At 37.9% G+C, this 13,104-nt stretch overlaps 1 protein-coding gene across 2 annotated transcripts; it reads left to right on the top strand.

Annotated features, from left to right (window-relative positions):
• The first annotated feature begins 9,088 nt into the window (after positions 1 to 9,088).
• On the top strand, positions 9,089 to 12,038 carry LOC110909226 (protein PIN-LIKES 3). 2 transcript variants are annotated; one of them, XM_022154264.2, is made up of 10 exons: positions 9,089 to 9,441; positions 9,516 to 9,595; positions 9,869 to 9,993; positions 10,225 to 10,346; positions 10,438 to 10,695; positions 10,778 to 10,870; positions 10,941 to 11,041; positions 11,139 to 11,191; positions 11,278 to 11,410; positions 11,720 to 12,038. In XM_022154264.2, the coding sequence occupies exons 1-10, from the start codon at positions 9,307 to 9,309 to the stop codon at positions 11,739 to 11,741; spliced, it is 1,122 nt and encodes a 373-aa protein (XP_022009956.1). In that variant the 5' UTR covers positions 9,089 to 9,306; the 3' UTR covers positions 11,742 to 12,038. The 2 variants fall into 2 exon arrangements, with proteins under 2 accessions (XP_022009956.1, XP_022009955.1); XM_022154263.2 differs by having other exon boundaries at positions 11,278 to 11,463.
• The last annotated feature ends 1,066 nt before the right edge of the window (positions 12,039 to 13,104 follow it).

Raw genomic sequence — 13,104 nt, 5'->3', positions numbered from 1 at the left:
ACAATACCGAACCCTGTCAATTTGAGGATCGGTGAAAATGCAGCGTTCTTTAGCGGAATCTGTGATGATCCCTTGACTCTTGAAGGGGCTTACTTTCTGGTGATCCTTAGCGGGGGAGTTCCGGAGCAACATTTTGAACGAAGTAATTGAAAAAAGAAGGAAAACAGAGCAAGTAAAGAGAGAAGATGAAGAGGAGAATACCTGTTTGATCTTCTGAATGCGGTTATAAAGGGAGTAGCTCTGGATTTTAAATGCAAATGATCATATCTATATCTCCTATTTATAATGATGATTTTGCAGGGGTGTCACTTCTGTGACGTTATAGTGCAACGGATAGTTCGATGATAACGGCTATAATTCCGTTGAGTTTGTTGCAGATAAGATCAAGAAAACATAACTCGTTAATTTTACATTTTACTCCTTATATTTTGGGGGCAATTGTTAGGGGAGGATTTTCTAACAATTAGTGATCCTTATTTGCTATCCTAATAATGATCCTTACTTCTGTGACAGATAGTGATCCTCAGAAGAGCTTCAGGATCAGGATCATGGATCACCCTAAGGATCCTTATACTAACGATTGGCTGTTTATGTTTACTATTGTTTTGCAGGAGTATTGAGCTTGACTTGGTCTTGGCAACGTTACTATGGAATATTCCACGGGTATTTCGCACACATGTGAATAGAAATAGACGTTGTGGAGAACGTGGGAGCATGGCGCAAAAGTCGGACAATTAGTTAGCTTAGTTAGCTTTCATTTTTAAAGGGGTGAGGAGCTAAATTTAGAACACTTAGCCATTTTCAGTTACACACACACTCTCGTGCAATTGCAGTCTCAAAGCTTTCATTAAACACTTAACAATTCTTACACTTTCACACGAATAACCATAGTGATCCTTGTACTTAGCTCGTCACTATCCGAAGTTGTAAAATTTTATTGATTTATTTGAGCTTGGTGATCGGTAGTTTCCATCACCCGAGGTTTTTTATGCCGGAGATCTTCTAAAGATCAAGGGCTTTTTCCTCGTATAAATCCTTGTGTTATTTGTGCAATTTGCATTGAAGTGATCCTTACTATTGTTCTTCATTTCAAGCATCATACCCCGTAACTAAGAGTTTGGTTGCATTATCCTTATTAGATTTTTGACCAAAACACAAAACATCTAATCTACTGTTATCCACCGCCTTTAGTTGTGGAACTCCCTTTCATCATACTTCCAGGTAATATTCTCCCCCATAGTCTGGATCCTGGTCCCCATATCCACCAGCTCTTCACCATAATGGTGTAGTTCCGCCACATTCTCCGGGTTCATAGGTGGGAAAGTAACAGGGGGTGGGTCAAACTGCGGGTAGTTAGGATTTGGATTATTCATTATATTCTGAAAGTGCCAGTCACTGGTCCACCATTCTTCCATTTGGCTCGAAAGAGGTTGAGGGTTAACAATTGGGTCCCGAATGGCAGATTCCAGATTGATAGGAAGTTCTGATAGAGCGGGAAAATTGAAAAGGGTTTCATCAGCAGGTCCGATGAGGTCACAGTTTGCTAGTTTTCTATCGAGTTCCTCCCAAGGTGGCAATTCCTGAGCTTGACCAGAGCTCTCTCCTATTTCTTTTCCCTTTCCTTTTGGATCCTCTCTTTTCTTTACCCTTTGGGCAGCAGGTTTCTTCTTTCTCCCTCGTTTCCAATCCAGAAGCCTTCTTCTCTTTTTGGGTTTGGGTTTCTCCTAGGGCTGAGCCTGAAACTCTAGTGGCTCCTCGGTGTCAGCCTAATAACCGGATTGGGTTCCTGTTGTATCCATATCAGTAGTATGGATTGTGAAATTTCGGAGGGCTTCCGATAGTTCATTCATGCTGTTAGTCACACATAAGGAAACACACAAAAATCCAAATTAAAATTTGTTATTTATTGAAATTTTTCACAGAATCACAAAATGGCAAATTGAAAGTATTTTTCAATACTTAATTGGCTTAAATCAGTGGCTCTGATACCACCTATTCTGTCACGGCCCCCGACCCGGTTTACCCGGTTCAGAAGTCGCGGGACAGAAACCCGTGGTATTGGTGTTTAAATTAGCAGCGGAAATTTTAACAGGATCGTTTAAACTGAAAACACCCAATTATTTTATTTCAAGTTCGGGACAATCCCGTAATTTACAATAAAGGAATTTCACTGGGAAATCCCCTGGTTACAAAAACATGTTTATTTATTTACTGAGCCACTTCATTCAAGTTGGAGTGCTACGTGGTTGTTCACAGTAAATAACCTGAAACATGTTTTAAAAAGATTTGATCAGCGGGAAATACTAGCGAGTCATCCAATTTGTACAAAACGACACATTGTTATAAATTACAGTATTAAGAGTTTTTACATTTGCCCCTATCTTATAATTATCTGGTCCAGTTGTCACTCGACCGGATCTATGACCGTGGTCATATCACTATTTAGGCTCGCCCACCTAAGAGTGATAAACAGTAGTAATGTGCACAATACAATACCCCCACTTACTACCAGTAATTAAAGATTTGCAAAGACTTAATCCCTGTACTTATAACTGGAAAACATTTAAGGTTTTATAAAGCAACTTTGATAAAAACAGAATGACTCACATTGCAAGTTTAGACGGACAGAGTCTGCCTACTAATTAAGCCAGTAACCTAGTTAAGTAGAATGCAAATGAAACTAGGTTAGTAACTTAATACAACATTTACGATAATTTCACGAGATCAAAACCCTCACGACGAATGACAAAGTATAGCCCGAAGTCAGGCCGCACTTAAACATCCATCAGATCGATTTCAATCGATCGGACATTATATCATAGAAGTGATCGAATTATTACCCCGTTATCGTAGCAGCGTTTCGACACTAAATTGAAATTTCGAATAGAAAGGAAGCTGTTTTTGTGAAAGTTTTCGAGCAGCTTGGACTAGCCATGCAACGTTCAATTTATAGCAGATTTTTACCTTCTCGCGGCCCGCGTAAACATGAAGGGGGTCATTCGCGGCCCGCGAGGGTCACCCTAGCTACGACTAGGGCTGCCGTGGCATACCCTAGGCTCGACACGTGGACGGCACGTGTCGTTCATCATTGTTCGGAGATTATGGAGTTGTTGCGCCCCGCGAAGGCCCTACTTAACTCCTTCGCGGCCCGCGACCGAGTCACAAAATTTGTTTTTCTTGATTTTTCATAAAAGTTTGGGTTTTAGGGGTTCGGGTTTTCACTTACGGAGCGTTTTAGGATATTTTCGTGCAGGTCCTTACAATATTCCCCTGGAATCTCGGTTGGAATAAGTCTCATTCGAAATACACCTGCAAAACAAGCTAAAAGGTGATGGAAACAATTGTTAGTTGTAGAATATCAAAGAGGATCCTGGATCCTTAGTCTTCGTGCACCATTTCCTGAGGATCCTTGATCCAGGTTGAACTGAGGATCCGTGATCCATAATCACCAAAATTCTATCCCTAACAATAGCGACCAACATGAAGCTAAGAATTGCTATACCTCTTCGATGAAGCCAACTTCAAAGACTAGAGTGGCATGGCAATTACAGAAACCTCCAAGGGATGTAATGGAGGCAAGGAAACATGATATCAAGGAAGTGATATTGGAACCTAAGGATCCTAACATCAAAGTATTCATAGGACTAGGGATCCTTCATTCAATTGAAAAGGATCTGAATCATTCTTTAAAAGAAGGAAATGAACATTTGCATGGAAATACGATAACATGACATGTATTTCCAAAGATATCATTACACATAAGTTAGGTATAGACAAGTCTTTCAGGCCTATCCACCAGAAGAGGAAAATTCGCGCCTGAGAGAAATGCCATCATACAAGAAGAGCTAAATAAACTATTAAAAGCAGGTATGATTAGGGAAGTAAAATATCCAAGGTGGTTAGCCAGCGTAATGGCAGTTCAAAAGAAAAATGGAAAGTGGAGGATATATGTCGATTTTACTGATTTAAACAAGGCATGTCCCAAGGATCCTTTCCCATTGCCACACATTGACTCCATGGGGGATGCTACCACTGGTCATGAATTGCTGACGTTTATGGATGCTTCATCTGGCTTTCAACAAATACAGATGGAACCATCTGATCAAGAGGATACCGCATTCATGACCCCTACCAGTATATATTGTTATATTGCCATGCCTTTTGGACTAAGAAATGCGGGTGCAACATACCAAAGACTTGTCAACATGATGTTCAAAGACCAACTTGGTGATACTATGGAGGTCTACATTGATGATATGGTAGTCTAGTCAAAGAAGGCTGAGTATCATCTCAAAGATCTAGAAGTTGAATTCAATATACTTGATCGCTTCAAAAAGAGGGATTGAAGCCAGCCCTGAGCAGATAAAGGCGATTATATACTTAAAATCTCCTACCGGTGCAAAAAGATGTCTAAAGGCTAACAGGAAGGATCACAGCTTTGAACAGGTTCATCTCTAAGTCCTCAGAGAAGTGCAAGGATTTCTATGGCATCCTAAGGAAGAACAAGAAGTTCGAGTGGATCGAGAAGCATGAAGCTGCACTCAAAGCTCTTAAGGATTATCTATCCTCAGCACCACCTCTAATGAAACCAGTGGACGGTGAACCATTATCCTTGTACTTGACTGTCTCAGGTAATGCGGTAAGTGCAATATTAGTTAAGGATCATGAAGGCCAACAACATCTATTATGGAAGTAAAAGCTTTCTTGATGCTGAAGCCAGGTATTCTCATTTAGAAAAATTAATTCTTGCATTAATCATGGCTTCCACTAAACTAAGACATTATTTTGAAACTCATACTATTATTGTGAAAACTAATTTTCCCATTAAGAATGTTCTCAGGAAACAAGAAATGTCAGGTAGAATGGTAAAATGGGCAGTTAAGCTTAGTGCATATGATATAAAATATGAACCAATGACTGCTATCAAGTCTCAAGCATTAGCTGACTTTGTGGCGGATTTCAGTAGTGATTTACAAAAAGAAGCTGAATTAGAGGTTCAACAACTTGGAGAGACTAAGGATCCTTGGACAGCTAGTCTTCATTGATGGAGCGTCGAATGTCAAAGGAACTGGATTAGGGATAATACTAATATCGCCACAGGGGGACATAATACCCAGTCCATTGCCTGTGAATTTCAAACCACCAACAACGAAGCAGAATATGAAGCTCTAATAGCAGGTTTGCAATTAGCCAAACAAATGAGGATCAAGTATCTTCAAGTTTATATAGATTCATTGCTAATTGCTAACCACTTTAATGGCTCATATATTGTTGAAGGCGAGAAACTAATCAAATATTTAGAAATAGTTAGAGAACTGGCAAATTCTTTTGATTCTTTCAGCATAACACATGTGCCTAGAGAGGAAAATGCAGGGGTGAATGTTTTGGCAAACTTAGGATCAGCCTTAAAAATACCAGAAGATGTGAAGATACCTATCATCCACATTCTCTTTCCTGCAATTGAGGAGAATGATGTAACGGAGGTAGTAAAGGATACTACAACAGCACCTAGTGATTTGCAGTCGGGTTCAGGATCATGGATCCTTCCAATTATGAAGTTTATTCAGAATGGAGAAATCCCCACAGAGGAGAATCCCAGAGCGTTCAGGGTCAAGGTATCTCAGTTTACTACACTAAATAACACTTTATATAAAAGGTCTCTTGCGGGTCCCTATTTGCGATGCATTGAGGATCCAAAAATTCAAGAGGTGTTAAAGGATTTCCATGAAGGAGAATGCGGAAATTATACTGGGGGCGGAGCATTATTCTCTAGAATCCTTAGAACAGGTTACTTCTGGTCCACAATGAAGAAACACGTAGTAGACTATGCAAGGAAATGTGATGCTTCCCAAAGACACAACAATATCTTACATCAGCCAGCAGAGTCTTTATATCCCATAATTTCCTCTTGGCCATTCATGAAATGGGGAATGGATATAATAGGCAAACTTCCAAAGGCACCAGGTGGAAAAATATTTATGCTAGCTATGACCGACTACTTCTCCAAATGGATAGAAGGAGAAACTTTTGTTCAAGTTAGAGAAAAGGAAGTTATATCCTTTACTAAAAGAAACATTATTACTTGATTCGGAATTCCTTCTGAAATTATATGCGATAATGGATACCAATTTATTGGGTGTAGAACTACTAATTTTTGTGATAGTTGTGGGATCAAGATGATTACATCTACACCAGTCCACACACAAGCTAATGGCCAAGTAGAATCAAGCAAGAAGATTATCATCAACAACTTGAAGAAGAAATTAAGATCCAAGAAAGGAAAATGGGTTGAAGAGCTGCCATATGTCCTTTGGGTAGATAGGACAACTCCAGAGAATTCCACAAGCCAGACTCCGTTCTCTCTAGTCTTTAGAACTGAGGTAGTGATCCCTATAGAGATGGTGGTTCCTACAGCCAGAACAAGCATCCGTGATCCTCAGACAAATAGTGAAAGTGTGACTCAAGATCTAGATACTATGGATGAGCTCAGAGACTTAGCGAGGATAAGGATGACCAATTATCAGCAAAGAATGGCTGGGGAATACAACAAAAACGTCAGGATCAGAGTATTTCAAGTTGGTGACTTGGTGTTAAGGAAAGCATTTCAGAACACTACAAACCCAGCTGATGATAAGTTGACACTTAAGTGGGAAGGCCCCTATTTGATAGAAGCAGAGGATGGAAATGGGGCATACCATCTATTAACCATGGAAAAGAAATCAAAGAGATATGAGTTATGTATGTGGAGAGTCACCATATAAATGATACATTCATAACAGATACAAGAATAATCTAAAATGACTTTTTTGAACCAGAAATACCTTGTTGCCTGAACCATATAACTTGTTGCACATGTTGGACAGAGCTAAGTTTATGTGTTTTTTCTTCCACAAACAATGGTGGCAACTGTTTTGGGTTGGTGCATTGATGTGTTAAGTTTAGGGCTGGCATAACGGGTCAACCCGATCTGTTAAGACACGAACACGATAAGACACGAACCCGCAACACGTAAACACGAACACGACATGAAATCTTTTCGTGTCAGATTTTCAAAACACGAACACGAACCTGTTAATAAACAGGTTACACAAAACGACTTGTTAAGACACGAAAAAATTACCAACGTATCATACGACCTGTTTAAGACACGAACACAACCTGTTTAATACATGAACACAACCTGTTTAAGACACGAACACAACCTGTTAAGACACGAACATGACCTATTTAAGACATGAACACGACATGTTAAGACACGAACACGACCTCTTTAAGACATGAACACAACCTGTTAAGACACGAACATAACCTGTTTATGACACGATCGAATTGGGGAAATTGTGAACCGAATTGGGAATGGTGGTGTTTGTGTGAGTGATTTAAAAGTAGGGTGTGGATTGTGAAAAAGAACCACGTGTGTTTGTGTATAATTCATCACAGGTCCCACGACTGATGACCCCATGTCCAAACCCATATATAATATTTTTTTTAATTTTTAATTATTAACATGTACATAACAGGTCTTAACAGGTTAACGGGTCTTAATCTGTTTAGACACAAAACCTGTTAAGGTCTTATCGTGTCGACCTGTTTTAGACACGAAACCTGTTAAGGTCAAACACGAAACATGATAACTTTGTGTAGGTTCGTGTCGTGTTATCGTGTTCGTGTCAGAGTTGCCAGCCCTAGTTAAGTTGTTCAACCTGAATACACGACCCATATATTTATTCGTATTAAAAAATATAACTTTATATACTTAAAAAACGTGTAACCTTAACACGATTCATTTAACCGATTATATCTAAATGTGTCAAGCAGATTGACAAGTAATAATCAAGTTGTAAAAGTGTTAATCGCATTGATAGGTTGTTTTCTAAAACCGGATATTATAATAACAAAGAGTTTGTATTTAGGTAGATCACATTAGGATAAATTAGGGTTAAACTATATGCACACCATTCAGATACTAACTAGTATTCACATGATACTGGCAAATAATACAAACGTATGAAGGGTTATATACGGTGTCAAATGAGTATTATAGTGGCTAATCCTAGCGGGCCATAATGTTTTATACGTGACCTACAAGGTGCTGGTCTTACAAATCATACGAGATATATGATGTTTAGATTGACCTTGAAGCGACTGATATGACAATTAGGGGCGGATCCCTATATCGGTGGGTGGGTGGGCGGGCGCACCGCTTGAAAAAAATAGTGTATTTTATAGACAAAAGCCCGATGCACCCCTTGAAAATATGGTTGAACCCATAATTTCCGAATCCGCCACCAATAACAACGCAGATGACTGACAAAGTTCATGCGGCCAGTATACCCTTTTTTGCCATATATACGGCAGTGACAATTGGGGGGTGGTGTACGTAATTAGCAACTAATAATATGTCTAAGACTATGTCACAGCAGTCTATTGCGACACTAAGTAATGATCCGACTCAAGTCTCATCCAGCAAGCCTCTTAAAAAAAATATTAAATCAATGTTTTTTGGTGAAATATAAAAGCTAATGTTTGTCCTCAAAATGGTCATTCATATGTCTTTGCGTACTCAATTTTATTTGTCATTTTTTCCTATATCGATCAATTTGTATGTTTGCGGAACTCCATTATTTCGTTTGTACACGAATCTTAAGTTATATAACAGGGAGTCGTGTCGCACTTGGCCATGTGAGCATTTAAGGCATTTAAAACGATAAAATAATAAAATAGTAACCAGGTTTAAATACTTTTTTTTTCCCTAACCATAGAATCACTCAAATTTAAATGTGGTTGCATTCTTTCGAAGTTTTAATAATTGTTATATATAACTGCATGACCCAAATCAAACTATTAAGAAACTTAGATTAGTGATTTTTTATATATAACTACCTCTTAATTATTGTTAAACTTAAAAAAGATAATCCCCAAAAGGTAATCAAGTTTTATCTATATGTTATTTGCGTTACTTCACTTCTAATATTGCAAAAAGTGTTACAAATGAAAGAATATTAAAACTTATTTTCTTACTTACAAATGCACACCCACAAAATAGATAAGTAAATAAATAAAAAATAAACCCCTTAACTACGAAATGTTGGGTAGGTAAATATCCCCGATTTAAAATGAATGGATGTCACACACATGATTTGTGACGCAAGAGGAATCTTCCTACATTTTTCCTTCCTGCGTCTTCTTTCTTCTTCTCGGTTCAGCTTATCCCGGAAATTGGAAGTTACTATTTATTTCAATCATTACATATTTTATTAATTTTTTTTATACAAAACTGTTGTAGTACACCGGTGCAATCAATCCATGGCATTTCTAGATTTGTTTGTTGTATCACTGATTCCAGTTCTGAAGACGCTTCTTATCACCGTGGTCGGGTTACTCCTCGCCATACCGCGGATTAATATCTTGGGCGACGCGGCTCGCCACCATCTCAACAACGTAAGTTTAAGTAAAAACTCATAGACGTTACCGTAAAATCAGTCACTAACTAACCTCCGATGTTTTTGGAACAGGTTGTATTTTATGTGTTCACACCAGCACTTATAGGTGGTAGCCTTGCTGATACTGTAACAGCCGCCTCAATAGCTTCTCTGTGAGTGCAACTCATGTAACTAAACACACACTTTTTTTTGTTTTTATCAAGGTTGTTTTGGGACAGGAAGGTAGCATAATAATTGAAGCTTATTGTCGTCTTACGTTTTATTAATTTTTAGTTTACTCACTAAGTTTTTTGGGTAGATAATTTGCTTCCGTTTTTATTTTATTACGATGAAATACTCAACTGGCGGGTATAAAACTAGTTGTAATCGGACTGATTAGTTTTATAAAATTATAATTAATTAATTGACTTACTGATTATATACAGATGGTTCATGCCAGTGAACATCCTTCTCACATTCATAATCGGATCAGGGCTTGGATGGGCGCTTGTTAAAATCACCAGAACCCCGGAAGACTTGCATGGTCTAGTCATCGGTTCATGCGCTGCGGGTACTCTGTTTATAACGAATTCATTCGTTTATGATTATTTATAAAGGAATTGAAATGGAGAACAAAACAATACTGGTTAATTATTTTTTTCTGTGTTTTGAATAACTGAATACAGTTCTCTATTTATTGAAACTTAGGAATAAACAAACTTAAAAATAAATGATAAATCGAATTGTAATACCTATAAAAGATGATAAACTCAGCTAACAATTTATGATGCTGCTCCGTCAGGAAACCTTGGAAACTTGCTTCTGATCATCATTCCTGCAGTTTGTGAAGAGGATAACAGCCCATTTGGGGACAAATTGACTTGTTCAGCTAACGGGCAGGGTCTGGTTTCACTATCCATGGCGGTAAATGTCTAGAAATTGATGGTGTGATTATTTTCGTTTTGTGTTTTGGATAGGAATTTGATGCGAGTGATTTACTTCCATGGGGTTTCAGATTGGAGCGATTTATATCTGGACGTATGTTTACAACATCATATGGAAATATGGGAATTTGAGTGGCAAAGACATTGCGAAAGCATCGACTATTAGCATTGATTGTTCAGGTAGAACTTTGGATATGTTCAGGGAAAACTACACCGAGGCATTGCTACAATCTCGGCAGTCAAGTTTCAATGATTGTGAAGCTCCTGATGATGAATATAGCGAAGTGCAGGAATATGATATAGCAGTCGATGATGTCCCAGACAAAAAGGTAGTAACATTTCTCCGAAAACTGTTAAGAATTTATTTTTTTACATCATGTTTGTTGTTAATGAAATGACGAATTTAAGCAGGAGACCTTGTTAACGAAGATTAAAGCGCATCTTGATGCCTTATCGGACAAGATCAACCTCAAAATGTGGTTAACACCTACCACCATTGCCACGGTATATATGATCTTGTAACGGTTTTTCTAGATGTAACATTTGTTTACATATACACACTTTTTCCGATCAGATCGTTGGGCTTCTGATAGGAGTGATCTCTCCAATTAGAAAGCTAATGATCGGTGATCAAGCCCCCCTTCGTGTTTTCGACGGTTCTGCAAGTCTTCTTGGGTACACAACTACACACATCACTTATGTTTATATCGTTAGATAAGTAACTTTCGGTTTGGTGTATTTAATTTTCTTTCTCCTATGTTTGAGTGAACAGTCAGGCAACAGTTCCAGCCATGACATTGATTGTGGGAGCCAATCTTCTTAAGGGTATGTTTAATTATGATTCTTTCTTTCTTTCTTTCATAACTGCTTAGCAACAAACATTTTTGTTAATCAGTTTTAACTTCAACTAGGTATGAAGAAATCGGGTGTAGGTGTGTGGCTGATGATAGGAATTCTAGCGGTTCGCTATGTCGCTTTGCCAATCGTGGGCATTGGTGTTGTCAAAGCCGCACAACATGTTGGATTCGTGGGATCTGATTCCCTGTACGTGTTTATTCTTTTGATCCAGTATTCTGTTCCACCAGCGATGGCTATTGGTATGATTATATTTATATATCTTTGTTACAAAAAAACATAAATAATAACCAAAATTTAAATATAAAGAAAACTTTCATATAAAAGTACAACCAGAGGTAGCAAAATGAGCGGTCAGGCAAGTTGGATATTAGAGGTTGAGTTGGGTTGACCTGCCCTGTTTCCCTGTTCGAGTTTTTAGATCTTTTATAAAAAATAACGCGCTAAATATGTTTTCTAGAATCATATATAACGTTAAAGTTTCGATTAATTCGGCAGGTACTATAACACAGTTGTTTGAGGTGGGTGAAAGCGAGTGTTCTGTCATTATGCTATGGACTTATGGCATGGCTGCAATAGCTCTCACCCTGTGGTCCACCTTTTTCATGTGGCTTGTTTCTTGATGAACAACCCGACATCACAAGAGAAAGAAGTATGAACCTATTAATGAATGAATACCATCATTTGTTAGCAAAATTGTTTATCTTGTAAAACAATAAAGCTTTACGACTTGTGATTGTTGTAGAGTTGTATGATGCTCAACAAACCATGTGGTTCCGGTTCTACCTATGAAAAGAATTCTTAGTGTTTTTTTTTTTATTGACTATAAAAAAAGTATCTAAATATTATATCTACAAGTAAAGTAGTACACATAGTTTTCATGTTTCAACCAACATGAAACCTATAAGTTATTTGAATGGGAGAACAATTATGTGATCATTTTATCTCTTTGGCAATAAATCAATAATGAGAAACCCTAATCCCATCCCAATCCCCATCTCCGCCCTCTAGTCTTGTTCTAAAATCATCTACACACTTCCTCTTTCTACACAATAACGGACTCATATTTAAATCTTCATGAAGAAATGCATTAATGGTAAGAGCCTAAGAGAAAGAAGTCTTTTGTTTCTAAAAATGACATTGATACTTTTTAGTGGATGCATGATTAGTGACTCTCAAAGTGTCAATTCTTTTCTTGATAGTTTTAAAAGTAAAAAATATGATATAAATACTTGACGTAATTAAATATTTAAATGTGAGTTTGTATTCTACCTTATAAAATCATTACAAAGTATGTCCAAAAAATAAGGCAAACAAATATGAGAAATCCAAGAATTGGATTACAGGTGCATATTAATCGTGTCAAAATAATTGAACACCAAGATCGGCCACACCAATAGCTAAACGGTTTTAAAGAATACACATGGTTAACGCATGATCAACAATCGATCAAGTGCACCAATAGCTTAACGATTTTGAAGAACCAAGCAATCGATGAACAACGGTCGGTGACACAGTTCAACTATTTATTCACTGTAGCAAGTTTGGCATATCTCTATTTTTTGAATCCTCAAAAATCAAGGAGAACATACACCCTAGGTAGTAGTGAAGTCAACAAGGAGAACATACACTCTTAGGAGAACATACACCGTTAGGTCAAAAATCAAGTTTGGCATATCTTTATTTGTCGAATCCTCAAAAATCAAGCGTCAAGTGTGATCTAGGAAGTCCGTCAAAATGCCCTTCGTCACCGGAATAAAGCTGCAAAACAAGGCATCGTTAGCCTCGCCACGGAGGACCCCGGGTGGGGGGGGGGGACCGTGACCAAGCTCCAGCGTGAGAATAAGAATATGCCGGGATATTAAATTATATTCCGACACAAC

The sequence above is a fragment of the Helianthus annuus genome, chromosome 14 (genome assembly GCF_002127325.2).
Source record: "Helianthus annuus cultivar XRQ/B chromosome 14, HanXRQr2.0-SUNRISE, whole genome shotgun sequence".
NCBI lineage: Eukaryota > Viridiplantae > Streptophyta > Magnoliopsida > Asterales > Asteraceae > Helianthus > Helianthus annuus.
This window is presented reverse-complemented; position numbering and strand designations above follow the sequence as displayed.

What these genes read in the sequence shown, in the direction of transcription:
- LOC110909226 (XM_022154263.2), top strand. Translation starts at nt 9,307, where the DNA reads ATGGCATTTCTAGATTTGTTTGTTGTATCACTGATTCCAGTTCTGAAG. An exon ending in CATCGGTTCATGCGCTGCGG is followed by an intron (nt 9,994 to 10,224) that starts GTACTCTGTTTA and finishes CTGCTCCGTCAG; the next exon opens with GAAACCTTGGAAACTTGCTT. An exon ending in CACCTACCACCATTGCCACG is followed by an intron (nt 10,871 to 10,940) that starts GTATATATGATC and finishes TTTTCCGATCAG; the next exon opens with ATCGTTGGGCTTCTGATAGG.